This window comes from Diplodia corticola (genome assembly GCF_001883845.1).
Source record: "Diplodia corticola strain CBS 112549 chromosome Unknown scaffold95, whole genome shotgun sequence".
NCBI classification, from domain to species: domain Eukaryota; kingdom Fungi; phylum Ascomycota; class Dothideomycetes; order Botryosphaeriales; family Botryosphaeriaceae; genus Diplodia; species Diplodia corticola.
This window is the reverse complement of record NW_017971574.1, coordinates 4,385-31,959: the sequence shown is the minus strand read 5'-3', so window position 1 is coordinate 31,959 and position 27,575 is coordinate 4,385. Positions and strand designations below refer to the sequence as shown.

The window sequence follows — 27,575 nt, the reverse complement described above, 5'->3', positions numbered from 1 at the left end:
GGTCCGAGCGGCAGGCGGGTGGGCGGAAATGCACGTCATCAGGGGTCAGGGGTGCTGACTGCTGAGCGGGTGCTGACAGCTCGCGGGAGCTATGGCCACCCCGGGCTGCCACTCTTCGAACCCCCACTGTTGATAAAGCTGCCCTTGTTTTGCTTATCGACTGTGCACCACTGCGGCTGTTGTGCCGCACCGACGGGCCCTGCCTTTGAGCTCGACATTGGTTCTGCAGCTGGGCCGGGCCTGGGCTCGCCGTCAGCGACGTGCTGACAGCATGACGGTGCGACCCTGCTGGCTGACCCCGCTGCGAATCTTTGGTGACCGGGGACTTTTCTTGGACGCCGATCCCACTGACGCTTTTCTCTCTCTTTCTCGCAGCTCCCTTCTCCCTCTTCGACAGCGCTGCTTTCTTTCCTGCTTCTGACCCCTCCAGCACGCCATTGGGCCTTCGGTCACTCGTCTGCTTTCCACACCACCCACCATCAACCATGGGCAAGAAGCGCGTGCTTGTCAGCTACGGCGTCGACATTGACGCCGTCGCCGGCTGGCTTGGTTCGTACGGCGGCGAAGACTCGACGAGCGACATCAGTCGCGGTAAGCACACAGCAGCACATGGCATCATTCCCCAAATCCGCCATTCTCTGACCGAGCCCTCCTCCTCCACAAACAGGCATGTTCGCCGGCACCATCGGCATCCGGCGCCTCCTCAAGCTCTTCGACAAGTACTCGATCAAAGCGACGTGGTTCATCCCGGGCCACTCGCTCGAGACGTTCCCCGAGGAATGCGCGGCGGTGCGCGACGCCGGGCACGAGATCGGCCTGCACGGCTACTCGCACGAGAACCCCAAGGACATGACGTTCGAGCAGCAGCGCGACGTGCTCGACAAGACGTGGCGCATGCTGACCGACTTCTGCGGCGGGAAGCCGCCGCGCGGCAGCGTCGCCCCCTGGTGGGAGGTCAGCCGCGAGGGCACCGAGCTGCTGCTCGGCTACGGCGTCGAGTACGACCACAGCATGAGCCACAGCGACTACCAGTGCTATTGGCTGCGCACCGAGGACTCGTGGACCAAGATCGACTATGAGAAGAAGGCCGAGGAGTGGATGAAGCCGCTGGTCAAGGGTAAGGAGACGGGGCTGGTCGAGATCCCCGGGAGTTGGTATATCGACGATTTGCCGCCGATGATGTTCATCAAGGGCGCACCAAACAGCCACGGTTGGGTCAGTCCGAAGGTGGTTGAGGAGTTGTGGATGGTGAGTAGTGGCGTGGTAGACGCCCCCTTGCTCTGGGCTTTCCATCTGATCTGGGAAACTTTAGGATCACTTCGACTACTTCTACCGCGAGTACGACGAGTTCGTCTTTCCGATGACGATCCACCCGGATGTCAGTGGCCGACCGCACGTCCTGCTCATGCATGAGAGGTAAGATGTGGAGTGCAACGGGTAACATTCGCTCCGTGCTGACGACGAGGCAGGATCATCGAGCATATCAACAAGCATGAAGGCGTGGAGTGGGTGACGATGGAGCAGATGTGTGACGACTTCAAGAGCAAGAACACACCAGCACCGGGTGCCCTGATGCCCGCAACAATCGAGGAGGTTCTGAAGAAGTATGAAGCAAAGAAGGCAGCATAGACGGCCGACGGCGTCTGGATTTCATTCGACGAAGTCATGTCACGGCTGATGACGGCTTTACGGGAGGCGAGTCTGATTGTAGTTCTTTGATTCGTATATATCCTCGCGTGAAACTTCGAGATCGTTCTATAGCAATACCCGGCATCTGACATACAGCATACAGTGAGAATTCGAGCAACCGTGGTTGAAATTTGCGAACAGAGACACAGCAGGCTGCAAATATTCGAACGCGCCAACTGTCTAGTAGAGATACTACATTATCCTGATATGGGTAATCGAATCCGGTTGGTCTTCTGTACCTGCTTGAAGCCGGAACTGTTAGGCCACGACTTTCCCTCTCCGCAACGCGTCGAATAGGCTAGGAGACGCGACTAGACACTTAATCAACAGACACGGGTCGCTTCCGGCAGCCGATCCCTTCCCCCCATTCATCCTGCTACCCCACTCCTGCACTCTTGCACGACCACCCCCTCCCGAACCGCGCCAAATCCCAGCCGCGCCACCTCTACGCCGCTGCGTAACTCGAGTTGATGATACGGAGGACTTTCCCCCAAGCCAGACCCTCCTACCTTATCGGGCCCGGGGAACTTGCGTATGCACATGCGAAGAGTAGTGTCGGCAGCATGCGGCTTGTTCCCGCGGGTGCCACCAAATCCACCACCACTGTTGCCTTTTTCTTCGTTGCATCCACCCTTCAAGCAGCGGGGCAGCAGGAGCGTGTGATGTCAAATCCCGCGGCAGCTGCACCACCCCTGCATCATCCATTTCAGCTTCGATGATCCGCCGAACTTCAAGTGACAACAACAACAATCTTCTTCAGGCCATCGTGCGTTCAGATTTCCCCGAATTCCTGGTCGACGTCAAACTGGCATTCGTCTTTCCGTCCGTCTCGGCTCAAACACCACCAACCCGACCACCACCACCACCACCACCACCACCACCATGTCTCCCCCCATCCCGCCACCCGTCCACGTCCAACAGCAAATCGAGCGCGACCCCTCCTCCCAACTCGACGTAAGCCATCCCTCCCCCCCCCAACATCTCTCCCCCAGCTAACCAATGCCCCCGGGCACCAATCAATCCAGATCCTCATCGTCGGCGCCGGCCTCGGCGGCCTCGGCGCCGCCATCGCCCTCCTCCTCGCCGGCCACCGCGTCAGCATCCTCGAGGGCGCCGCGCAGATTGGCGAGGTGGGCGCGGGGATCCAATGCCTGCCCAACGCGACGCGCATCCTGCGCGCGTGGGGGACGGGAGACGCGCTGGCGGCGCACCGCACGCGGCCGCGGCGGTGCAACATGTGGGGGTGGAAGGGGAACGCGCTGGCGAGCATGGATTTTAGGGGGTACGAGGAGAGGTTGGGAGGAGGCGGCGGAGGGGGGGCGGAGTTTTGGGATTTTCATAGGGCGGGGTTGCATGCGTGTTTGGTGGAGAGGGCGGTGGGGTTGGGGGCGGAACTGAGGTGTGGGGCGAGGGTTGTGGATGTGGTGGTGGAGGAGGGTGATGGCGAGGGGGAGGGGGAGGGCGCGGTGTGCTGTGTGTTGCAGAGTGGGGAGAGGGTGGTGGCGGATTTGGTGGTCGGGGCGGATGGGATCAATAGCAGGTGTAGGGAGATTCTGCTCGGGAGGGAGGATCCCCCCGTGCAGACGGGCGATTTGGCGTACCGGTTGTTGTTGAGCACGAAGGAGATGATGAAGGATCCGGAGTTGAGGGGGTTTGTGGAGGATCCGCAAGTCAATTATTGGATGGGCCCGGATGCACATGCCGGTGAGTTCTTCTTCTTCTTCGACTTTCTCTGGGATGGAGCTGGCGGCGATGGAGGGCTGAAACAATGGCAACAGTGAACTACGTCCTGAGAGGAGGTGAGCTCTTCAACATGGTGTTGCTGGTGCCGGACGACATGCCGGCTGGGGCAACGACGCTGGAAGGAAACGTCGAGGAGATGCGCGCCCTGTACAAGGACTGGGATCCGCGCATCCCGAAGTTGCTGGCGCTTTGCGAAAGCGTGTACAAGTGGCGGCTGTGCATCCGGCCTACGCTCGAGCCCAGCTGGTCCGATCCGTCCGGTTCCTTCGTCCTCCTGGGTGACGCCGTGCACGCGACGTTGCCTTACTTGGCCAGCGGCGCGGGAATGAGCCTGGAGGACGCGAGCGTACTCGGCTTGTGCCTGGCGAAGATCAAGAACAAGAGCAAGGAGGAGAAGAGGAGAGCGCTGAGTGTATACGAGAAGTGCAGGAAGGACCGCACGGAGAGGGTGGTGCAGCGTGGCAATCTGCAGCAGCATCTCTACCACCTCCATGACGGAGAGGAGCAGGTGGAGAGAGACAGGCTGTTTGCAGCGTGGAACGAGTACGAGGAGATGGAGCGGAGAGGTGAGAGCCCGGATCCGAAGGCATTGGGCCTCGAGCATGGGAGCGATCCGTTCCCTTGGAGGTTCAGCGGCGTTGGAGACTGGCTGTTGACGTACGATTGCGTGAGTGATGTGGAGGCGCATTGGGCGAAGGACGATGAAGTGGTAGAGAGGGCGAATCTGTGAAAAGGGCGACGATGATCATTCTTTGCGTCACAGAAAGAAGTGAGTACACAGAAACTGGTGGTTCATTTCTCCGTCAGAAGTGCGTATCTTTTGAAGTATTATCACGAAGCCGTTTCGCCAGGTATTGCAATAGAGGGCAGGGGGTTGAAGCGTCCGTCTGGATACCAAAGCACAACATGCCTACCTGTGAACAAAAGCATCCCGACAAGTGTTCCAACCGCCTCACCTTGTTTCCGTTGTAATGCTAAGCGAGCCCGCAGTCGCGCCTTCCTCAACACTGATACGTCGCCACCACCACCTCTCTTCTTCAAAAATCTCCTCGCTGTGACCGTCCACTCCACACGCATCGCGTCACATCTTTCACCATGCTTGATCCGACAGACATCTTGAACGAGCTGGAGGTAAAGTTAGCACAGAAATGGGCCGACCCAGACGACGACCTCTCCGAACTGGAATGGTACGCCCTCCAATCCATGATCCAACGACGCACCCAAGACGCGAGCTATCCTCCAATCGAAACACTCAAGACGGCCAAAGATCAGTCGCGGCTGTCTCCGCTCGGTGACCTGGACATGCCGGCTTGGTTTGAATGGCGCGTGGCTCACCCGGGCAGACATTCTCGAACCTCACTTGCGGAGACGCCGAAGCCCGCGGGTCCCACTGTTCCGCGAGTGACAGGCCATGGTCTCACAACAGCCGCGACACCTTCACAGGTGAGACTCACCATATAGTACCTGGAGACAGATCACTGACCACTTCCAAAGTCTGCGCTGGAGAGCGGTAGACTTGGCGTGTCCACTTCACAGACATCCAAGACCATCACCAACGGACCAGCTGGTACCTTTACCAGAGTGAAACGAGAAAGAGAAGCAGAGGCCCCCGAGTCAACACCGAGGAAGGCGGCACGGACAGATCCTCTTACCTCAGAGTCGGCTCCCATCTCTTCTCCACAGACACGCCCATCCAGTTCCGGCCTACAGCCAAACCGCAGCACGTCTTTGGCCGGAGGCTCCAAATACAAAGACCCCAACGGCATCACGGTATCTCCATTCGCTCCTCGCTCTAGGGCCAGAGACACGAGCCAATTATCGACTATAGCAACGCCCTCGTCGTCCCAGGCGACTGCCTCGTCAAATCCCTCTGCGACTACAGTGAGGTCAATGGAGAATTGGATTGCACTATTCGACGATGACTTTGTCAATGTCAAGTGGAAACCCAGACCGCTATTTCCAAAACGATGAGTGTGACTCTGGACATAAATGTGCTAAAAAAAAAAGGTGCTGGATCTGGGAGGACTCCATTGACCCCTCGAACACGATGAACTGGATCACGTGGAGGCAATATAAAGGGACTCTGGGACAGGGAGGGGCTATGATCCAGCTGTATTTCACGTTAGTGGTACGGCTGTATTGCTTGCAAAGAATTGCTACCTACGGGGCACTTCACCGGCCACAGGACTCACCCGGGGAAGGCAGGTCATCAAACAGATAAGGGCTCACAATCAAGTAGCGGCAATGGTAAGATATATTAATGGCCAATGGAGTCTCACAGGAGACGTTTCTGACTCTACAATCACGAGCAATATAAGATCTCTCAACTACAGGGAGCTATTTAATCTCCAGGGACTAGCGCTTGCTAGCTCCCTTCACTCCCCAAGTCCCTCAAACCATGGTGAGCCCACCAAAGGCAACACTACCTAATTGATGCTACGATGTGCCACATGAGTCATTCGTATGACCCGCGCAACATTGCATGACTCATCCACAGATAGACAGTCCTCCAGCACGGTCTCTTCTTTGAAGAACCGTACAACCTCTTGTTGAGCAACGAACCCCTTTACCGTTGAACCGTGACGATGAATGCTTCTGATAGACAGAGCCCACTGTTTCACTACGTTGGAAATTGAATAGATCACCCCTCGAAGGAGCACAATATAGCGTTGATCTTTTGATGATCGACGAGGTTTGATTGACGGGATGAGGATCAAGATCAGGGAGTGCCCCCTGGCGTGTCCCCCAATTGGGCATTCCCATTGCGCAGTATCTATAGCCGCGACTTTCATCTTCAACACTCTCTCTGACCTTCGACTTACTGGACTTGTATGCGGAGGCAGGATCGGCCGATTGCTATCGGTGAACGTGAAAACATGCCGAAAGGGAGCCAAAGTGCTTACCGATCCTGCCCACACCATTCTTAGTTCCTATTGAGTAACAATTTTCAAGCTGCCGCGGGCCATTTCTTACAGCATCGCCTTAGGTATACCTTGACATCGACTTTCACTATACCCCTTTATCGCAGCTCCTGTTGCATCTTTCTAATTTGGCTGTGCGAATTTCCGAGTTCCCCCACCACACTGTCTCTATATCAACAGACTTCTTCCCCCTCCCCTCTGCCTTCGCATCCGTCCGGGACGCCTGTCGTGGGGGCCATCTGCTAACGGGTTTACAGGGCAGTGTTTGCGCTCACTGGCAGTGTGCTTACGCTTGTGACGGCCAAGTACGGACTTGGCATGCAAAACTAGGTGTATGAGAGGTCATTGAATAGGGCGAGGGGACAGTGGGAGAAGTAGCCGGCCCATAAAAGAAAGCATATGAACTTCATGATCGGATCTGAAGAAAAGAGGAGAGCTGGATTCTTACCTCACGGACCACCCGCCATCCAATGTTCGCCTCGCAAGTCCGGCCAATACAAGCTCTGCAGCCCTCCATCGTACAAGGATGTGTCGATGAACCTCAGATCGATGTCTGGCCCCTGGGACAGGAACTCTTGCAGAGAGGGCTCTGCGAGCGCCATCCCCGCCGTCACCACCGAACCTGACGTACACTGGACTTCCTCGCTTGGGACTGCACCACCCGCAGCCGCCGAAGCCTGTGCCGCAAATGGGTCCACGACGAAGGATTCGGTACCGCGCGTCTCCTCCATGACCCGCCTCATGGCATCGATATGCCGGCAGAACTCCTTGGCCGCATAGTTGCCACTATGCATTAGCTGACCAAGGAACTGCGCTGCAGTCTCAAAGTGGTCGCCGTCACTTTGTGCATCTTTGCTGCTCAGGAAACTCGAGATTGCCAGGATTGTAGCAGCGGAGAAAAGATACTGGGTGTCAAAATAGCCGAAAGTGGCAAAGGCGCCATCAATCCAAGATTCGGTGAGCAACCGGTATGAATGACGGGCACAGCGGATGCAGGCTTCGGCAAGTGCACGAGCTGTCTCGGGAATTTGTGGCGTTGGGGAGTTTGCTGGCATTTGTAGAGATTCTCGATATGTGCGGAAGACGTGAAGGAGAATGGGCCTGGTGGCAAGAATGACAAACTTCGCCAGTTAGAAAATGGAATAGACATAGACCCAGAATGAAAAGGCTTACTTGGTTAAAGGAAAGGTGCAAGTAGACGAGAGTTCGTGACTTCACTTGCAGAGAATCGTCTGTGTCGAGTTGCAGGTGACTTGGTAATTCTTCGACCCAACTCCTCAAGTTTCGTAATGCCTGCTGAACTCTCTGAGAGAACGCCCCATGCTGCCCCTTTCGTTTATAAATTGAGGCGATGATGTGAGTCGCCAGCCTCGCTAAACGGATACTTGCATTGATGTAGTCGGGGTCCCCGAAATCATCGGCTCCAGGTCCAGTCAGTCCCTCGCAGGATGGCAGGTCCACTTCGATGTCATCGTCCTGTATAGAAGCAGGCTGGCCAAGCTTTGATGCCCACATGCGATCGCAGACGTAGGCTGTCCACCAGATGCGATGACGATGCTCCCTTGCGCCTCTATCGCTTAGCTGGTGTTCTGGCACACTCAGGTGCAAACCCATGACGATGCCCAGGCGCACTGCAGAGCTTGCCAGGTAGTATGCAGCATGGCGCCTGTTCAGGGTCAGAGAGTAGAATGACTGGAGGAGAAGAAGGTCAGCAAAAGGCACGTGGAAGGCGTCGTGCAAGCCTTACAAGAAGGAGCAATATCTCGATCGAGTCAATCCTTGGCCGCTCTCCCAACACGCGCAGCATCCTGCTCGCACGGGCAAAGTAAAGCAGACCTGGGAAGTAGCCTTGGGCAGAGACTGTTCGAGTGGAGAAGACCTCTCCCAAGGCAAACATAGCCCAGAGTTTGCACTTAAAAAGCTCATCACAGCCGGTAGGGTTGCGGATTGCCATTTCAAGGCCATCGAGCAGAGCGCTCTTGCGGATAGCATGGAAGCGCTGACAGATGGTATTGAGAGAGACCTTGACCAAGAAGCGAGCCCGCGGTGCAATGGGCCATTGGCAGTCGACGTCAGTCAAGGCCATTAGCTCCTCATCAGTCACATAGTGAGTGCGTGGAATATGCCTGTGGGGGGTGTCGGACAGGGCCTGGCGGAAGCGTGTTGCAAACGCGGCGTCGGCTGCCTCGCCAATGTGGATGGGCATCTCGGAAGTATTCAGTGGAAAGAACCAGGGGCGATCCTCAAGCAACGGGTTGCGCTCTGCCTCGTCATTCTCAGAGGCATCCACAGGCTGTTCGTTCTCGGTGGCAGTAGCTGTGTTGGGAGAAGGGAGGGCAGTGGTGGAGTGGCTGTGGCGGTTTGACTCGCGCAGGCGCTCGTTCTCCTCCATCAGCTCCTCGATATAACTAGCGCGGGTTAAGATCAGGGTCCGGAGACGGTCAAGACCTGCTCACTTCTGGCTCACCCGCACTTGGCGGTCTCGAGCGGGGTAGACACAGTCGTCAGGGCATTCCAGCTGTCTGCAGTTGACGCACGGTTTGCCGCCCGAGCACTTGACCTTGCGTGCATGGCACTTGCGACAGCTGTTTCAGCAGTCAGAAGGCGACGTGACGTTGCGGATTAGGAAACCACTCACGCGACTGGTTTCGTTCTCGGCTTGTTTGTCAGGATGCCGGCACTGTGCCTATGCGATGCAGAGCCTGCTCGAAGCGCTTGTCGTCGGTCGCCGGCGTCGGACATGAGTGCGGCTGGGTTGCCGGCGCAATGTCAGCTCACCGAAGGGTTGGAGGGGGTGGTCAAAGAGGGATCAGGTTCAGTGTTCCTTCCGTCTGATGAGCTTCGGCATGGAAAATCGTCGGCGCTGCTCTCGGCGTACTTTCCCATTCACCGACGGCCTAGTTCTCAACCCAAAACGGAAGGATCTTGGTCATCCAATGATGCCATCATATGTGTACCTGTCATGGGTGTTCGGCGTGGGCCTCTTGCGGCTCAAAGTTCAGCATCCGTACATTCTTCATCAACCATCACAGGACAATCGAAATGAGGCATACTATCGCAAAACATGGTTTCAAAATATGAGGCGTTTGTCGGAGATTTTGGCGCTTAATTGGAAATTCAGAAGAAACTTCGGGAGATAGTTGGAGACAAACACTGCAAAGTCGGGTTGCCTGCTGAGGCTGTGGTTAATGTGTCGAAGGGGACCGGGCTGAGCTATGAGCAGTGGGCAAGCTTAGTTTGCATGAGCGTCACGGCGTGGGATTCGTTGTATGGGGATATCCCGTTGAAGCCGGGGGCAGACGGTGCTGTTTCAGGATGAGTTCTGCTTCTTGTCCCATCGTGTTATGGGGCAGTCTTTCTCCCCAGCTTGCGAAAAGGGAAAGAAGAGGAAAGAAAATAAAATAAGAAACCAAATATCTGTTGACACGTCTATCAGGAACAGGCGGCGTCTCTATCACCGGCCTCATCCTCACCAAGGCCGCCGGCACCACGACAACCACCTCCTCCTCGGACAGGAAGCTGGCGCACGTGCAGGCCAAGTATGGCGCCCACCATGTCATCAACTACCAAAGATGCCCGATTCGGCCGCCGAGGCGCAGCGCATCACCGGCGGCCGCGGCGTCGACTTCATCGTGGAGAACGGCGGCGCGGGAACAATCAAGCAGAATATGGAGGCCATCGCCTTCGGCGAAATCATCTCCGTCATCGGCTTCCTGGCCAGTATCCCGTAGTCTGAGATGCCGAATATCGATATGTTGACTTTGGGTAAGTTTACAATGGTGAGGGACATCATGATTGGTTCTAAGCAGATGCTGGAGGATGTGGTTAGGTTCGTGGGGGCGACGGGTGTGGATGTTCCCGTGGAGAAGACGTTCGAATTTACCAAAAAGGATGTTGTGAAGGCGTTTGAGTATTTGGAGAGCGTCCAACACATCGGCAAGGTGTGTATTAATGTCGACTGAGGCGGAGGGGGCCAGGGCTTCCTATATACATAACCTTTTTTTTTTGTTTTGGGAGTAGAATGCTTACTTTTGATCTCCAGGGCTTCTTCTCTCATCCGTCATTCACCCTAACATGTTAGCGGGCAAACCTTTTCTTACGGTTTCCATGCGACCTTCGTGATGACGCAGAAAAACAGCGGACCCCACTGTCCACCGTCAGGATGATCAGGCACGGCAATCCTACCATACTTCGTCTCCTCCGTCAGCCTCTCCAGCGCCTCATCCGCCTCCTTCTGCAACTCCTCCCCATCCTTTCTCCGCACACTCCCCAACTCAAACCTCACACCCCACCCCAACCCGAACCTCCTCCTCTCCTTCTCCACCGCCGCGGCCACCCTCTCCACCACCCCGTCATTCTCCCCCGTCTCGACCGAGCACGTCGAATACACCACGCGCCCGCCGACCCTGGCCGCCCGCAGCGCCGTCATCAGCAGCTCGGCCTGCAGCCTCGCCAGCGCTTTGCCGGACCCGCGCCGCCACCGCGCCACCTCGCGCGCGTGGATGACGTGGCGCTCCGACGAGCACGGCGCGTCCAGCAGCACGCGGTCGTAGCCGCCCGGCCCGCACGGCAGCTTCATTGCCGCCACGCCGTTGCCGTGCCCCGATCCGTCGGCGCCGTTCAGGCGGAGCACGCGGACCGCGCCTCTGGCGAAGAGTGTGGACGGCAGGTAGGCGCGGAGGTTGGCGGCGAGGCGCTTGTTGCGGCCGGCGTCGACTTCGTTGGAGTGCAGGCAGCCGGGTTGGACGGGTGGTGCTGGGGAAGTGGGAGTGGAAGTCGAGGCGGCGTGCAGGTGCGGAAAGATCATCTGGGCCAAAGCGATGGATTTGCCGCCGGGGGCGGCGCAGAGATCGAGGACGCGGTCGTACGGGCGGACGGCGAGCATGTGCGCGCCAAGGGCGGAAGCGGCGTCCATGTTCCAGTGGGAAAGGAGGGCCTTTCCGCCGTTTGACGGGGTGGGGATGGGCTGTGGTGTGGGGAAGAGGAAGACCTCGGCTTGGTTGGGTGGGGGTTTGCTGTCTTGTTCGTCTGATGATGCTGTCGGAGGAACGCGCTCGAGGAGCAGGAGCTGCGGCGCTGTTGCGTTCTTCTCGGCGTCTGATGGCAGCTTGGGGAGCTGGATTGGCCGTATGTCCTCGCCTGAGACTGGTGCGATGACCTTGGTGAACTCGCAATAAGGGACATATTGGTTCACTAGGGCGGCATAACGCGTAGGTTTGGCGAGGGCCGGGTAGAGAGAGCCATACCACCTCTCGTTGCCCCAGTTTTGGTGAGAAGCATAGTTGGCATGAAAGGCGGCTACGGTTGCGTCCAGTTGTTTGCGCTCGGCTTTCGTCGACATGTCTGTGGTTCAGGTGTGGGGGATTTGGCCGGAGATTTCCTCGCTCCTTTAACGGACTTCAGAGGCTCCCGGGCCAGCGCCGTGGCGTTGGCCGAGTTGCGGTGTTGACTGTTGCATGATTGACGATGCAAATCAGACCGACATCTGGTGAACAGCTCAGCTCAGACTAAGCCACAACGGGCATCTTAGCCGACATCCGACCGTTGGTGGTCTGCAGTGGTGCGATTCCTTAGCCTCGCGCGGGCTCATGATGCCGTTGTTAAGGGTCCTCGCTTGCAAACCGGGTGCTGTTTCATGCAGTCCGCGCGCGTAATGCAGCTAGTGGTTGCCATGAACTGTGGGAGGACGCGATGTCTTCCAACGCGTGTTGCGGAACCCGGCCGCCGCGACACGCCAACTCACATGATCTGGAGTAGCCAAGCCTGGCTCGCGAAACCTGCTCTTAGTGCCAGCAAGTCCGCAAGTTGTGGCTGCGGAGGACGGTAGATGTACAAGACTGCCTCCCTCTCAGATATTGATCAGAGACAGGCATCGGAGTTAGCGGCGTTTCCGCCGCCCTCGGCTACAGATGGCCTTAGTTGGCTGCCCCAACACCCTGGCTCCGCTCTGTCTATCAACCTCCACCTCCCCCCATAAGCGCAACCATGCGCTGGCCTGGGTCGGGCTCCGACGAAAACGACGACTGGAACCCAAAGCGGCCCGTCTCCAAATGGAACGAGAAGCTCAACGCCATTGACTGGCAGCACTACACCGAGCCGCGCCAAGTCATTCCGACCCTCTTGCTCACTGCGACGACCCTGTTCTTTGTCCGCGTGTACAAGTCCTATCTGCGCCGCATACCGAGCGTGAATCACATCAAGCCCGGCTTCTTCCGCGAGCGCAGTCTCTTTGGCACCGTGACGAGGGTCGGCGATGCGGACAACTTCCACCTCTTCCACACCCCGGGCGGCAGATTGGTGGGATGGGGATGGCTTCCGGGCAGGAAAATCCCTGCGAGCGGCAAAGAGCTGATGTCGAAGACTGTATGAAGCCTGCGCAAGACTAGCTCCACCGGCTCTGACCCAGGCACCAGATCCACATCCGCATCGCCGGCATCGACGCTCCCGAACTTGCGCACTTCGGACGTCCTGCCCAACCCTTCTCTCAAGAAGCGCAGAACTGGCTCAAGGACTTCATCCTCAATCGCCGCGTGCGTGCACACATTTATCGTCGCGACCAGTACGACCGCGTCGTCGCATCCGTCACCGTCCGTCGCGGCCTTTTCAGGCGAGACGTCGGTCTGGAGATGCTGAGGGCAGGGCTGGCCACTGTATATGAGGCCAAGACAGGCTCGGAATTTGGGAACCTGGAGCAAAAGTACAAGGATGCCGAGGCAAAGGCAAAGGAGGGGAGGGTGGGGATGTGGACGCAGCCTTCGGTCCTGGGACGCTTCTTCAGCAAGCCGAAGGAGAAGCTGGAGAGCCCGCGCGAGTACAAGGATCGGATGAAAGCAGAGGAGGCAAAGCTAGCGCAACAGAAAGATACCAAGGAGAAGCGCCAGGTCAAGAAATGATAGTCTGTATAGTTCTGTACCTGGCTCTGTTGGGAGACGTGGTCGGCATCGCGCGCTCGACGGCCGGGAGCGATTGCGAGTAGGGTGCGATGGGGTTGCAATTCACAATGACAACGTGAAAATGATAAACTGATCGTCGGCGGCGTCGGGACGGAGGCACGTAATCGGAATTTGTGGACACGCGGGCACGCACAAACCAGTGACGCTCGATCTGTGCCGGGTCGAAGAGTCAGACCCTCAATAATGGCTGGGCAGCTGGGGAACAGCGGCACGTAGCAGCACGTAGCAGCAGCAGACGCGCACACAAGCGCCAGAGCTCCAGGCGGCACCCCGCAGCTGGGCCGTGAGCTTGAGACGGCAGCGTGGATGATTGCTCAATTGCTCTTGCTGGGGATCTGTGCCGCATGCCATCATTGGCCCCACGAGCCGTGACGAGCAAAAGTCTGCGGGAGGGGCACGAGCGGCTCGCGAGCGGCCCAGGGCTCAATAGTGCGTCCGATGTTCGGGCAGCCAAAATTATTTCCCACCGACACCATCGCAGCCGTAATCAGCTATTTCTTGACTCATCTGGCGAGGAAACACTCTCTCCTCCTCTCCTCCTCTCCCACCCACAGAAGCCGACCACGACCACATCTCCGCGAATGCGTGCTGCTGTGACCCTCTTCACCTCTCAGGTATGGCCCAACCAAGGCGCTAGCAGCAAAAGCACCGAGTCCGCGCTGTCTTGCCCGCGCTCTCTGCGCTGCGAGACGCGCGAGCCGGGCGCCGGCGCATTGGCAGCGTGCAAAAAAATGTGTTGGGGACATCAAAGCTGACTCTGCGCCGCTGCAGGACTACATCTCTGGTGCGCACCTGATGGCGCCGCCCAAGCTGCCGTGATGACTGACCGCGCTGCAGACCACCTGTGGAAGGCCTCGATCAACTGAAACGTCTTCCACCCCGCCCAACCCGCTTTCTCCCAGCCATTGACTCCCCGCCCAAGCTGAAGGCCCTTGCGCGCGCCAATTTCAATAACGTCACCGCCGCAAAAAGGCGTGCCTGAGCCCCAGCCGCCCTTATCACTTATCGCCAGTTCCCGCGCCTTAGCTTTTGCTTCGCGCCGAGCGAGTCGTGTCAAGCTTTTCTCGCACACACGCCCACCCGCCCACCGCACACCTCAAGACCACCTCCAAGCTGAGGCTTGAAGAGGCTTGACTGCCCTCACCTCGCTCGCTCGAATTCCTGGTCCAATGGCTATGTCCGGTCGGCTGGCGCGCCGTGCGCCCACCCTCCTTCGCCAATGCCGCGTTGGAGCTTCTCCCGTCTCTGCCCGCTGCTTCACCGCCAGCGCCGCCCAACCCCTCCTCTCGCTGAGGAAGAGCCAGACGGCTAGGGTCGAGACGCAGCAGCTTCGTGCCTTTTCCAGGGTTGCCGCCCTCCGCTCGAGCTCCGAGGCTCCCAACGCCCAGGCCTACCTGAACAGTGGCGCCATAGCTGGCGCCAGGGACCTCGTGGACGTCAAGAAGGTGCTGGTTATCGGCAGTGGTGGTCTCAGCATTGGTCAAGCCGGAGAATTCGATTACTCTGGTAAGTCGCCTCCTGCAAGCTCTTGTCGCCGGCTTCCGAATGGCTGGCTCGAGATGCCTCGAGACGTGCCGTTACCTTTGCGCACACTCGGGCTGCCAAATTACCGCCCTGGGCTTCAATGGCTAACACGATCGCTTCAGGCTCCCAGGCCCTGAAGGCCCTGAAGGAGGCCGGCGTAAAGTCGGTCCTCATCAACCCCAACATTGCTACCATCCAGACCTCCCACGTGCTCGCAGACGAGATCTACTACCTCCCCGTCACCCCCGAATATGTGACGTACGTCATCGAGAAGGAGAGGCCTGATGGAATTTTCCTCAGCTTCGGTGGCCAGACTGCTCTGAACCTGGGTGTCCAGTTGAACAAGATGGGTGTTCTGGAGCGCTACAACGTCAAGGTGCTTGGCACTAGCATCAAGACTCTGGAGACCAGTGAGGATCGTGACCTTTTCGCCAAGGCTCTCGGCGAGATCAACATCCCCATTGCCGAGTCGATTGCTGTTGGCACCATCGACGAGGCTTTGGACGCGGCCGACAAGGTCGGATACCCCATCATTGTCCGCGCTGCCTACGCTCTAGGCGGTCTCGGCTCCGGTTTCGCCAACAACAAGGAGGAGCTCAGGAACTTGGCTGCCAGGTCCCTGACCCTGTCGCCTCAGATCCTGGTCGAGAAGTCGCTCAAGGGCTGGAAGGAGGCCGAGTACGAAGTCGTCCGTGACGCTAGTGACAACTGCATCACGGTCTGCAACATGGAGAACTTCGATCCCCTTGGTGTCCATACCGGTGACAGTATCGTCGTTTCCCCCAGTCAGACTTTCAGCGACGAGGAGTACCACATGCTCCGCTCCGCTGCCATCAAGATTGTCCGTCATCTCGGCGTTGTTGGCGAGTGTAACGTGCAGTACGCTCTGCAGCCGGATGGCCTTGACTACAGGGTCATTGAGGTCAACGCTCGTCTCTCTCGTTCTTCCGCTCTTGCCTCCAAGGCCACTGGCTACCCCCTGGCCTACACTGCTGCTAAGATCGGTCTCGGCCACACTCTCCCTGAACTCCCCAATGCTGTTACCAAGACGACCACCGCCAACTTCGAGCCTTCTCTGGACTACATTGTCACCAAGATGCCCCGCTGGGATCTGAGCAAGTTCCAGAATGTCAAGCGTGACATTGGCAGCTCCATGAAGTCTGTTGGTGAGGTCATGGCAATCGGTAGGACCTTCGAGGAGTCCTTCCAGAAGGCTTGCCGTCAGGTCGACCCCAAGTTCCTGGGTTTCCAGGGCGACAAGTTCGAGGACCTGGACGACGCTCTCGCCAACCCCACTGACAGGAGGTGGCTCGCCGTCGGTCAGGCCATGTTCCACGAGGGCTACAGCGTTGACAGGATCCACGAGCTGAGCAAGATCGACAAGTGGTTCCTGTACAAGCTGCAGAACATCGTCGACCTCACCAATGACCTCAAGGAGATTGGCAGTCTCTCCGGTCTGAGGAAGGAGATTGTTTCCAAGGCGAAGAAGCTCGGTTTCTCTGATAAGCAGATTGCTCTTGCTGTCAACAGCACCGAGGACGAGGTTCGCGCTGTCAGGAAGAACTTTGGCATCACTCCCTTCGTCAAGAAGATCGACACTCTTGCTGCCGAGTTCCCTGCTGACACCAACTATCTGTACACGACCTACAACGCCTCTTCCCATGACGTCACCTTCGATGATCACGGTGTTGTTGTCCTCGGTAGCGGTGTCTACCGTATTGGTAGCTCCGTCGAGTTCGATTGGTCTGCTGTCATGGCTACCCAGTGCCTGACCAGGCTCGGCAAAAAGACCGTCATGATCAACGTAAGTGCCAACTTTTTTTTTCCCCCTTGTTTTTTTTTGGCAACACATGCTAACATACTAAATCAAACACGCAGATGAATCCCGAGACCTACTCCACAGATTTCGACGTTGCTGATAAGCTCTACTTTGAGGAGCTTAGCTACGAGCGTGTCATGGATATTTACGAGCTCGAGACTGCCAGCGGTGTTGTGGTCTCCGTCGGCGGCCAGCTTGCGCAGAACATTGCTCTTAAGCTGCAGGAGGTTGGCAAGGCCAACGTTCTTGGCACTGACCCCAACGACATTGATAAGGCGGAGGACAGGCACAAGTTTTCTCAGATCCTGGATTCCATTGGCGTTGATCAGCCCAAGTGGAAGGAGCTTACTTCGTTCGAGGAGGCTCAACAGTTCGCCCGGAACGTCGGATACCCCGTCCTCGTTCGTCCCAGCTACGTGCTTTCTGGTGCTGCCATGACTGTCATCCGCACCGAGGGCGAGCTCGAGGAGAAGCTCACTGCCGCCAGCAACGTCTCTCCTGACCACCCAGTCGTCATTACTCAGTACATCGAGGGTGCTCAGGAGATTGACGTCGACGCCGTTGCCAGCAAAGGCTCTGTCCTCGTCCATGCTGTCAGTGAGCACGTTGAGAACGCTGGTGTCCACTCTGGAGACGCTACCCTCGTTCTGCCCCCTATCAACCTCGAGAAGTCGATCCTCGATCGCTGCAGGGAGATTGCGGACAAGGTCGCCAAGGCGTGGAACATCACCGGTCCCTTCAACATGCAGATCATCAAGGCTGATAACCCGGAGGGTGGCGAGGCTTCGCTCAAGGTCATTGAGTGCAACCTCCGTGCTTCTCGTTCGTTCCCCTTCGTCAGCAAGGTCCTCGGTACCAACTTCATCGACGTCGCTGGCAAGGCTCTCCTTGACACCGATGTCCCTGAGCCGGTTGATCTCATGGCTGAGAAGCGTGACTACGTCGCTACCAAGGTGCCTCAGTTCTCGTGGACCCGTCTTGCCGGCGCTGATCCCTACCTCGGTGTCGAGATGGCCAGCACTGGTGAGATGGCTTGTTTCGGTAAGAACCTGGTCGAGGCCTACTGGACTTCGGTTCAGTCCATGATGAACTTCCGCGTTCCCGAGCCTGGTGAGGGTCTCCTCTTCGGCGGTGACGTTAGCAAGCCCGAGCTCTCCAAGATCGTCGACTACCTCGCCCCGCTTGGCTACAAGCTGTACGCAGCAAACAACGAGGTCAAGAATCACCTTGAGAAGAACTCCAAGGCTGAGGGTGTCTCGGTCGAGGTCATCGAGTTCCCGAAGGAGGACAAGCGTGCCCTCCGTGACGTCTTCAAGAAGTACGACATTCGCGGAGTCTTCAACCTGGCCAAGGTTAGGGCGAGCAGCCTGGTGGACGAGGACTACGTCATGCGCAGGAATGCGGTCGACTTCGGTGTCCCGCTTTTCATGGAGCCTAAGGTCAGTAAAACCAAAGCTTTAATCATCCTCGGACCAGAACCACAGCTAACTTTGTACTCTGTAGACTGCCCAGCTGTTTGCTCAGTGCTGCAGCGAGAAGCTTCCTCGCCAGGAGGGCATCCCGAGCGAAGTCAGGAAGTGGAGCGACTTCCTCGGCAACAAGCCCTCGAGGCTGTAAAGTACTGGCCGATGTGTTCGTCCATTTGAAAGGGTGACCTGAACTGGAAAAGTCCCGGTGGTTCTTTTTCATGTGACATTTGTATTATTGCGTTATATGCGGGCGTACGGCTGTAGCGTATGTCCTTGGATTCTTTTACATGTTAAGGACGGCTGGGAGGGAGGAGGCAAAATGTAGATATGGACACAACAAAGGGCGACGCGAGAGTTTTATGGTCGCTTCAAATGCTCTGATGTTGGGCAATAGAACTTGGATCACGTTACAAAATTACGAAAAAAAACCACCCCACCTAAGTGAATCATTCGTGGGTAGCTGAAGCCTGTGTCTGGATGCATTTGTACAGTTTAATGCTCACATCTACGTCCGGATGTCTGCTTCAACTGCCCACACAAAGGATCACCGTAGGCAAATTCCCTCAGTAACCCACTGTGAGGAAGGCAAGTTTCTAGTCGGTCTGACAGACGCGCGATAGGAGGTGGGTGATCAAGTTAATCGCTCCCTTGTCTCTCATCATTGCAACCACCTACGCATACATCCCCCTCTCGCAGCCGATGGCTAGCGCGAAGAATAACAGAACATGGCGTAACTATGCCTTAGCTCGTTCTTAGAGAAGAAAAAAAAATACGTAGGTAGTTGAAGCCATCGTCCGGACGTGTATGTAGAATTATTAATCGGATCAGCCTCATGGACCACCCCTTTCAACTGGATTACGAAAGATGGGACGGGAACATGTTAGCGACCAAGGAACAACAGGCTCAGTTCGCGAGATATCGCGCCGGGCACCAGGCCATCCCCCCTGACCAAGAATCCGATACTCATCCCCGGGTTCAGCCGTACAAGGCGGCGGTTACCAAGTTCAGGAAGACGGGCCACAAGGGCCCTACTACCATTTTCGATCCCACGGATCCAATTCCCAGAGGAAAGTCGGCCGTTCCATCCACTCCCACCAGCGGAGAAGATTTCGACGAGACTTCCAGTCTCAACGATTTCTTTGGGCCTTTCGCGATGCCGGATGGTGCGTTCCACCATCAAAGGATCGCTGTGTCCGGCCGCCCTGAGGCGCTCTTCGAGTCCGCGTCGGCCTTCCGGGCCTGGCTCCGGCAGAACGGGGCAAGGACGTCGAACGGTGTGCATCTCAGCACCACCCTCCTGATCCAGGCCGGGCTGTCCCCGGATCCCACCAAGGATCAGAAGGCCAGGGACACCCCAGGCGTACGCAGGATCCCTTTCCGGGAGTTTATGCTTCATTCATGCTTTTCTCCACTTGAGACCCATTCCATCGTGATTCCACTCTGGACTGTGTCATCGTTAATTCGACATTCTCGTCCGGACGATGGCTTCAACTACCCATGCATGAGCAAAAAAAAAAGATCCACGCTAGCCATCGGCTGCGCGAAGGAGCTGTACGCATAAGTCTGCTGCCTGACCAGCCACTTTTTTTTCTTCTTTTTTTTTCTGGCGGAAAATTAAGGAGGATGAACAAATCCGACAAGGCGTAGGATGAATGTAACATCGCACAAGATACCAAAGATTCAGGTAGGTGCAGCCAGTCAGCCACCACTATTTACGTGGAGTATGGGAAAACCCCCCCCTCCCTCCCCCAAACAACAGCCTCTAAGAGCTTGCGAAATCAGGCTGCCTAGAGTTGTACATACATACCCATGTCCCGTGCGTTGCGTCAAACGGGACGGGAACGGCCGCGGGGCCAACCACCACCCGTGACCCTACCTACTTATCGCCCTTTGCTGCGTTTTGATTGGCCCGTACATTTGGCAAAAAACAAAACCCCATGACCTTGCTAGAGAGCACTGCCACCACCATTTGTTGTTTTCACCTGGAATGAACGTGTGTCGGAAATTAGAGATGATGGATATGTGGAGACTGCGTGAGGGGAACGTGGAGCACTCCAGGTTTCTTTCTTTCCCTCGAATCAAGACCGTTTATGTGTTGCCGGCCGCGCCCCGCCGCGCCCCGCTGCGCGCGGGATGCGTAGGTAGGTACGTTGGTGTACGTACTTATTGCTCTTTCCTCTTTGATCGAAAGCATTCGGGGCGCTTTTTTGCTCCGAGCAGCTGTACGCCAGGCCGCTCATGATAAAGAACCGGTGACCCTTTTTATTTTTGGTGTAAGTCATGGCTCGTGCAAGTTTGCTTGCGCACGTCAAGAATGCTGCTGCCTTGCGCCTCGCGCCTTCGCGCCTCGCTCGGGAAGGAACGACGTTGCGCCATCACGCATCGCGGGAATTAGCCACGAGCAAGGTAAATGATGACACAGCGCCCGGGCGCAGGCAACCACGTCAGGGCGGGGGAAGGCCTTGAACGGTAAGGTGGTGTTCCCTTGGTCTCTGGTTGGAGAGCGGGTGGATGACTCCACGACGATAAGTGTCGTCTCCAGGATGTGGATGGATGGATGAACGAGGCGGTTGGACTGATCCCGGTAGAAGGATTTGAGGGGCTTGCATAGGGCTTGGTGCTTTTTTTCATCACCACGGGTGCCTGAGGACACACGGTCCCTCTATCTCTCAGTAGTAGGAGACTGCGTATGGTTTATATTTCACTTCGTCCTTGCTGTTCAATCCTGATCCTCAGCACACGCTCTCGATCCGTTGCCGAACTCCATTCAAAACAATCCCCCCCCAAGCCGCCCAACCTGGCGTTCTGCGACCTCTCCTACGGCCTTTCTCTCTCCTCCAACCCCCTCGATCACCACGAAGAGCACCAGCACGATCACCAGCACGAGGACCACGACCACGACCACACCATGGCTACTTCCCACAGCAATACCTCACCACCACCGACCAACACCGACGACAAAAACATCCGATCGTCCCAGTCGCCCGGCGCCACCACAAAGGCCAAAGAAGCCGCCTCGAACATATTCCTCACCACCAGCCGGCAATCCACCGACACCGTCTCGACCCTACCCGAATACACCGAGAAGAGCGAAAACAGCAACAGGAGCGGCGATCCTCAAGGGTAAGGAGAAGACCACCGAAAGAAAGAAAAAAAAAATCAAAAAGCACCTACCTTATCGCCTCGGCCTGTCACACATCAACCGTGTTTTGGCCGTGGAAAAATTGCTAACCACGTAATCCCGTTTAAGTTCCGCCCGCGCCAGCGCCGACAACACCTCGGCCCAAAAATCAAAACTGGGCTCGGCTTTCGACCGAGTGAAGGCCAAGGTGGGTCGTGGGGAGCCTGACAGTCCCGAGCGGGCTGAGGAGAAAGCGAGGAGGCGGGAGGAGTACGAGAGGCGAGGCTTGGGCGATAGGACCAAGTATGGTGTGGGAGGGATGGGATGGAGTGGTTGAGAGTTGATTTTGAGGCAGGGGGAAAAGAAGGAGAAAGAGTGTGCATGTCGTCGGGTCTTTTTTTTTCCTTCTTGATATATCTATTCCACTCATCTTCCGGCGTTGTCTTCTCCTCTCGCAAGGATATATTGGAAACAGCTAGGGAGTCAGGTCAGGGTTTTTCTAAGGGTCAGTCCTCTCAACGGTTTTTAAGAGCGAAACGTTTTACTGTTCGGTGCCACAGATGAGAGTTTGAGAGAACTTTTTGGGAGTTTGCATCTATTGTCGTCCGCTTTCGTCGCTCCACTCGTCTTATACAATGAACACCTATTATTTGGTCCAGCTCTACTTCCTCTCGGGATAGTGGTGAGGAGTCATTTGGATCATAGCGCACAGGCGCTTTGGCCAGCTTGGTTCTTGATGCAGCAGTCCAGGCTGCTGAGTGATATCTCGTGGTCCTTCGGTCTGTGTGATGATGTCGCTTAGAAGTTGACTTTGAAGGTACGGCCGCTAGCAGTCTTCCTCTCCTTCTCCTCCGTCTCGGGCCTGGCTCTGCGCAGAACTGCGAATGTTCAGTAGATGTGAGGGCACCGAAGAGTCCTGTCTCGAGCATACCTTGGAGGAAGTCGGCGGTACGTCTCCGCATCCTGGAGTGAATGTAGGCCTTGGAAGCCTTGATGTGGTAGTGGAAGTAGTCACGGAAGGTCTGGATGTGAGAGATGACCTCATAACGGCGCTGAGGAGTCAAGTGCCTCGGGAAAAGGACTGGGAAGATTAGCATGCCGCACGGGAAACCTCCAACGATGACATCATACCGAAGGTAATGTAGCCAACCTCGCCCTTCTGAGCCTGAGCAACCTCAGGCATTCCCTGAAGCTCAAGCGGGGCGTCGTTCCTGAACAGGACCTGGGGGGCGTTCTGGATAGCGCGCCTTCTCGCGTCGACGAATTCCTAGTCACGTAACCTCAGTCACCGCATGCTCCCGCAAACCAAAAGTACGGCCAGCTTCGCATACCTGAAGGAAAACCTTGCCGAAGATGCGGTCCGTCTCTTCCCTGAAAACGGTGCTGAAAATGACCGTGACTCTGTCGTGGCTCGCCTTGATGTAGATAGCCTCCTCCTCGCGGTAGTGGATGGCGCGGACGGCACCGCCCTCAGCCAAGCCCTGCGGGGCCGACTCGGAGGTGTACTTGGAAGCCTCCTCCTGCAGGGCGGCGAACTCGTCGAAGGCCTGCTCGAAGGGAGCAGCCATGGCGTTGCGCTTCAGCAGCGAGATGCGGCGGACCAGGTCATCGCGGGCCTCTGTTCAGGCAGCAATCAGCGACACGCACTCTCCCAATTGACACGGCCCAGCGGTGTTTGCGGTACCTTGCTCGGCAGGCAGGTCCTCGAGGTCAACCTGGATGGAGAAGTCGTAGCCGGACTCCGGGGCGACGATGTACGGGCCATACTCGCGCTCCAGCACCTCCTGTGCTCCGTACTTGAGCAGCTCCTGGAAGCAGCGCACAGCAATGGAGATGACAATCTTGGTCTTGGCCTCGGGGGTGGAGATGTGGAAGGTCACGCCGTCAAAGTCCGAGACGATCTGGTCGATGGAGACGGGGGCTTGGCTGCGGGCTGTCAGTACTCAAGCTAAGCAGCGGCAACGGCGCGGGGGCGCTCCCGGGGGGTCGGGGCGGTGGGAAGGGCGGGGCGGGCGTACCCGGAGAAGCGGTCATTGAGCAGCGACTCGATGAGGACGTTCTGGTAGTCGAGGAGCAACATGATGGGCGGCCGGGCTGGGGCAGGTTCGGGGGTGGAGGGGTGCGAGCTCCGGGGGGTGAGGTCGTTGGCGGTGGTGGAGCAGTCAGGCCGTGGCCCGCCCTACGCGCGCCAAGAACGTGGGGCTTGGGCCTGATCGCCGCCTCCAAAAAGTCGTCGCCCGCCAAAAAAGTTGCGCCGCAGTGCAGACCACGACCAATCGCGCACCATGGTCAAGTCCTACGTGTAAGTTGCTCCCGCCCCGCCCCGTGCTTGTCGCCGCTGCCCAGCTGACCCGACTAGCAAGTATGAGCACTCGCAGACCTTCGGCGTCGTGAATTCTGCGACCTCGAATGTCGTCTGGGCCCCCGAGGCCGCCGCAGCCCGCACCACCGGCGCCGGCCATGCATACACGGCTGCGAACGAGGAGGTGCTGTGCTGGGACGTGAAGAAGGGCGAGCTGCTCAGCTCCTGGCGCGACAGCTCCTGCTCCGCCGAGGTCACCCAGATCGCTCAGAGCAAAACCGACCCCGATGTCTTCGCCGTCGGCCACGCAGACGGCAGCATCCGCGTGTGGGACTCGCGCTCCTCGTCCCTGATCATCAGCTTCAATGGCCACAAGTCCGCCATCACCACTCTGATTTTCGACGACTCCGGTGTGCGCCTCGCCAGCGGTTCCAAGGATACAGACATCATCGTGTGGGATCTGGTCGCTGAAGTCGGCCTGTTCAAGCTGCGCGGCCACAAGGACCAGATCACTGGTCTGAGGTTCCTGCACGTCGGAACTGGCGCTGGTGGCGAGGAGGATGAGACGCCTGCTGTCAGCGACGACGGTCCAGTTTTCCTTCTGTCGACCGGCAAGGATGCCCTGATCAAAATCTGGGATGTCAAATCGCAGCACTGTATCGAAACACACGTCGCTCAAACCAATGGCGAGTGTTGGTCGCTTGGCCTGTCTCCCGATGGCAATGGCTGCATCACCGCTGGCAATGACGGAGAAATCAAGGTGTGGACCATAGATCTGGAAGGCTTGCGAACGCTTGCGACACAAGTCGGAGATGCTGCAGAGGCAGAATTCATATCGGAGAGGGGCACATTATACCGCTCTGGCAAGGACAGGACAATCGGCATCAGCTTCCATCCCAAGTCGGACTACATCGCGATACACGGCTCGGAAAAGGCCGTGGAGCTGTGGCGCATCCGGTCAGACGAGGAGGTACAGAAGAGCTTGGCCAGGAAGAAGAGGAGAAGAAAGGAAAAGCTCAAGGAGTTGAAGGAGAAGGGCGCCGACGTGGACATGGCCGATGCCGACGACGACGATATCGCCGCCGCAAGTGTGGGGGACATCTTCGTTCCATATGTCATCGTCCGCACTGGAGGCAAGGTCAGAGCCGTGGACTGGGCGCGGGGGACAACGAAGGCATTGCAGCTGATTGTGTCCACTACAAATAACTTGCTGGAGGATTACAGCGTACCGGCCAAGGAACGCGTGAAGAAGGCCTCCAAGGAAGAGCCTCCGGAGTACTCGCGATCCTTCTCCGTTGAGCTGCCAGGACACCGGGCTGACGTGCGCTCTCTCGCTCTGAGCTCCGACGATCGCATGCTGGCATCTGCTTCGAATGGAAGTCTCAAGATCTGGAACATCCGGACGAAGCAGTGCCTACGAACGCTGGAGTGCGGCTATGCGCTTTGCTGCGCCTTCTTGCCGGGCGATAAGATTGTCGTGGTGGGTACCAAGAGTGGAGAGATCGAGCTTTTCGATATCGCATCATCGCAGCTCGTCGATACTGTGCAAGCACACGAGGGCGCAATATGGAGTTTAGATTTGCCCCCCGATGGCAAATCCGTGGTGAGCGGCAGCGCAGACAAGACAGCAAAGTTTTGGAATTTCGAGATCGTGCAAGAGGAGATCCCAGGAACGAAGCGGACGACACCAAAGCTCAAGCTGGTCCATGCCCGGACACTGAAGGTCAACGACGACATTTTAAGCTTGCGCTTCTCCCCGGATTCCCGCCTGCTCGCCGTGGCTACTCTCGACAATACGGTGAAAGTTTTCTTCGTCGACTCTCTCAAGCTTTTCCTGAACCTTTACGGCCACAAGCTCCCAGTCCTGAGTATGTCCATTTCGTCTGATAGCAAGCTCATCGCCACCTGCAGTGCGGACAAGAATGTGCGCCTCTGGGGTCTCGACTTCGGAGACTGCCACAAGGCTTTCTTTGCGCACACCGACAGCATCATGCAGGTCTCGTTCATCCCTCACCCGGTCTCGAGGGAAGAGAACCATCACTTCTTCAGCGCCAGTAAGGACCGGACACTTAAGACCTGGGATGGCGACAAGTTCGAGCAGATTCAAAAGCTCGAAGGCCATCACGGCGAGATCTGGGCCATGGCCGTCAGCCGGACCGGTGACTTCGTCGTCACGGCCTCTCACGACAAGAGCATGCGCATCTGGAACCAAAGCGACGAGCCCATCTTCCTGGAAGAAGAGCGCGAGCGCGAGCTCGAGGAACTCTACGAATCGACCCTGGCCGCCAACCTCGACGGCGACAACGCCGACAACGACAACGACGAAGTCGGCGCCGCAACCAAGCAGACCATCGCCACCCTCACGGCCGGCGAGCGCATCATGGAAGCCCTCGAGCTCGGCCTCGCCGACCTGGCCGTCGTGGCCGCGTGGCGCGCGCAAAAGGCGGCGAACCCGGCCGCCGCCATGGCGCCCCCGCAGCGCGACCCCCTCTTCATGGCCCTCGGCGGCATCTCCGCCGAGCGCCACGTCCTCAACACCGTCGCCAAGATCCCCGCCGCCCAGCTGCACGACGCCCTGCTCGTCCTGCCCTTCAGCGCCGTGCCCGGCCTCTTCGCCTTCGTCCGCCTCTGGATCCAGCGCCGCTGGAGCGTGCCGCTCGTCTGCCGCGTGCTGTTCTTCATGCTGAGGACCCACCAGCGGCAGATTGTGGCGAGCAGGGAGCTGAAGACTGCGCTGGAGGGCATGCGGGAGGATTTGAGGGAGACGTTGGGGGGGTTGAAGGACATGATGGGCTTCAATGCTGCGGCGTTGCGGTTCGTTGGCGCGAGGGCGGAGAGCGGGAAGGTTGTGAGGGTCGAGGATGTCGAGGAGGCGGTCGAGAAGGGGGCGAAGGGGAAGAAGAAGAGGGCGTTTGTGGATGTGGCGTAGTAGCTTGTGTGCAGGCTGGAGGTGAGCGACGGCAAGCGTCGTGTCATGTGTCGTGTGTGTATTCGGATGGGACGGATTGTTTAGAACGGGGTCAAAAAAGTGGTGGGCGTATTTCGAGGTATCTTATTGGTTGGCAAATATATTATCGTTTGAATCTTCGTAGCTCGGTTTGCTCCGCTTTACTGTTGAGCTATGTTCATACAACCTAGACGGTGACTCTTCTTTTTCTGACCCTGCTTCATCAGTAGGATTATATAATAGAAAAAAAAAACCCTCATAGGTGAGAAATTCCCATCAAGCTCAGTCGCTCGCTGGAAGCGCTAAATCGCGAATGCTAAGGTGTCAGCTGCACATGTGGAGGGATAAACCATCGCGAAGTGACACGCTAGAAGTATATAACATACTTCCTCGTTATACATCGAAAGTCTCCGGAAGCTTCTCGCCGATTGCTGGCCATTCCTGTTTCGCTATACTGACTTCGCCGTCGCAGTCATGACAAGCCCGTACGCAACTTTCCCGGTATAGTGAGCAAATGCCGCCTCCAAACATATTGTCGTTGCTGCTGTTCTGCACTAGTAGGAAGTGATGCTTCCGAGCATCTTGAAATAAAATTTGAAAGTATGAAGGATCAGCTTGATAGCCTAATGCCGGAGAAATAAGGGAGGTAGAAAGTGACAGGCGTGCAAGTGAGAAAAGGCACTTAGGATGCTAGTGGTTAGCTACACCCGGACCCAGTCAGTTGCTATGTTTACCGTGAGTTCTGTGGAAGATCGCATACTGTGTCAACGAGCGCGTCCCTGTACATGCGCTGTATTTATGGCCAGCGGCTTGCTTCATCCAAGCGCGTAGGAAATCAAAATGGCTTTCGTTGAATACAGGAGTGTGAAACCTTTCGTCAGCCACGTCTGAGATACTCACAAGCCCCATAGATGGCTTTCAGCATGTCTCTTGCATACTCTGGCATGGAATGACTGCTTCATGCCCCTCCCAGTATCTCGTCGCGGTATGCCTGAGGAGCGATTGTCAAGATTGTGGAATTGCATGTCTGCTGACGGCCTGAGATTTGAGCAATAGGGCTTGAGCAGCGGCGAATTCTCGCACCTCT

General features: G+C 57.1%; 12 protein-coding genes across 12 annotated transcripts; 9 read left to right on the top strand and 3 right to left on the bottom strand.

The window, feature by feature from the left end:
* Window positions 1-485: 485 nt before the first annotated feature.
* Window positions 486-1,629, top strand: BKCO1_9500012 (polysaccharide deacetylase family protein; the record flags this gene model as incomplete). The annotated part of the gene is made up of 4 exons (XM_020279995.1): window positions 486-591; window positions 668-1,248; window positions 1,313-1,416; window positions 1,470-1,629. 4 exons carry the CDS (start codon window positions 486-488, stop codon window positions 1,627-1,629), a joined length of 951 nt encoding a protein of 316 aa, XP_020125329.1.
* A 942-nt stretch (window positions 1,630-2,571) lies between these two features.
* BKCO1_9500011 (fad binding domain-containing protein) lies at window positions 2,572-4,162 on the top strand (the record flags this gene model as incomplete). Its single annotated transcript, XM_020279994.1, has 3 exons — window positions 2,572-2,643; window positions 2,715-3,393; window positions 3,468-4,162. The coding sequence occupies 3 exons, from the start codon at window positions 2,572-2,574 to the stop codon at window positions 4,160-4,162; spliced, it is 1,446 nt and encodes a 481-aa protein (XP_020125332.1).
* Window positions 4,163-4,527: 365 nt separating this feature from the next.
* Window positions 4,528-5,403, top strand: BKCO1_9500010 (proteophosphoglycan ppg4; the record flags this gene model as incomplete). Its single annotated transcript, XM_020279993.1, has 2 exons — window positions 4,528-4,875; window positions 4,927-5,403. The coding sequence occupies 2 exons, from the start codon at window positions 4,528-4,530 to the stop codon at window positions 5,401-5,403; spliced, it is 825 nt and encodes a 274-aa protein (XP_020125331.1).
* Window positions 5,404-6,802: 1,399 nt separating this feature from the next.
* On the bottom strand, window positions 6,803-9,095 carry BKCO1_950009 (fungal specific transcription factor domain-containing protein; the record flags this gene model as incomplete). Its single annotated transcript, XM_020280014.1, has 5 exons — window positions 6,803-7,474; window positions 7,527-8,045; window positions 8,101-8,761; window positions 8,821-8,928; window positions 8,992-9,095. 5 exons carry the CDS (start codon window positions 9,093-9,095, stop codon window positions 6,803-6,805), a joined length of 2,064 nt encoding a protein of 687 aa, XP_020125328.1.
* Window positions 9,096-9,925: 830 nt separating this feature from the next.
* Window positions 9,926-10,315, top strand: BKCO1_950008 (alcohol dehydrogenase; the record flags this gene model as incomplete). Its single annotated transcript, XM_020280013.1, has 2 exons — window positions 9,926-10,080; window positions 10,138-10,315. 2 exons carry the CDS (start codon window positions 9,926-9,928, stop codon window positions 10,313-10,315), a joined length of 333 nt encoding a protein of 110 aa, XP_020125327.1.
* Window positions 10,316-10,449: 134 nt separating this feature from the next.
* Window positions 10,450-11,694, bottom strand: BKCO1_950007 (methyltransferase nsun3; the record flags this gene model as incomplete). The annotated part of the gene is made up of 1 exon (XM_020280012.1): window positions 10,450-11,694. The coding sequence occupies one exon, from the start codon at window positions 11,692-11,694 to the stop codon at window positions 10,450-10,452; it is 1,245 nt and encodes a 414-aa protein (XP_020125326.1).
* Window positions 11,695-12,338: 644 nt separating this feature from the next.
* Window positions 12,339-13,246, top strand: BKCO1_950006 (nuclease domain protein; the record flags this gene model as incomplete). Its single annotated transcript, XM_020280011.1, has 2 exons — window positions 12,339-12,716; window positions 12,767-13,246. 2 exons carry the CDS (start codon window positions 12,339-12,341, stop codon window positions 13,244-13,246), a joined length of 858 nt encoding a protein of 285 aa, XP_020125325.1.
* A 1,229-nt stretch (window positions 13,247-14,475) lies between these two features.
* On the top strand, window positions 14,476-18,266 carry BKCO1_950005 (carbamoyl-phosphate synthase arginine-specific large chain; the record flags this gene model as incomplete). Its single annotated transcript, XM_020280010.1, has 4 exons — window positions 14,476-14,812; window positions 14,953-16,634; window positions 16,709-18,088; window positions 18,153-18,266. The coding sequence occupies 4 exons, from the start codon at window positions 14,476-14,478 to the stop codon at window positions 18,264-18,266; spliced, it is 3,513 nt and encodes a 1,170-aa protein (XP_020125324.1).
* Window positions 18,267-18,950: 684 nt separating this feature from the next.
* Window positions 18,951-19,679, top strand: BKCO1_950004 (uncharacterized protein; the record flags this gene model as incomplete). Its single annotated transcript, XM_020280009.1, has 1 exon — window positions 18,951-19,679. One exon carries the CDS (start codon window positions 18,951-18,953, stop codon window positions 19,677-19,679), a length of 729 nt encoding a protein of 242 aa, XP_020125323.1.
* Window positions 19,680-21,026: 1,347 nt separating this feature from the next.
* BKCO1_950003 (chitin deacetylase) lies at window positions 21,027-21,576 on the top strand (the record flags this gene model as incomplete). Its single annotated transcript, XM_020280008.1, has 2 exons — window positions 21,027-21,241; window positions 21,369-21,576. The coding sequence occupies 2 exons, from the start codon at window positions 21,027-21,029 to the stop codon at window positions 21,574-21,576; spliced, it is 423 nt and encodes a 140-aa protein (XP_020125322.1).
* A 461-nt stretch (window positions 21,577-22,037) lies between these two features.
* BKCO1_950002 (arp2 3 complex 34 kda subunit) lies at window positions 22,038-23,319 on the bottom strand (the record flags this gene model as incomplete). The annotated part of the gene is made up of 6 exons (XM_020280003.1): window positions 22,038-22,117; window positions 22,171-22,320; window positions 22,371-22,506; window positions 22,571-22,857; window positions 22,924-23,165; window positions 23,258-23,319. The coding sequence occupies 6 exons, from the start codon at window positions 23,317-23,319 to the stop codon at window positions 22,038-22,040; spliced, it is 957 nt and encodes a 318-aa protein (XP_020125321.1).
* Window positions 23,320-23,524: 205 nt separating this feature from the next.
* On the top strand, window positions 23,525-26,470 carry BKCO1_950001 (wd domain-containing protein; the record flags this gene model as incomplete). Its single annotated transcript, XM_020279992.1, has 2 exons — window positions 23,525-23,541; window positions 23,599-26,470. The coding sequence occupies 2 exons, from the start codon at window positions 23,525-23,527 to the stop codon at window positions 26,468-26,470; spliced, it is 2,889 nt and encodes a 962-aa protein (XP_020125320.1).
* Between the last annotated feature and the right edge of the window lie 1,105 nt (window positions 26,471-27,575).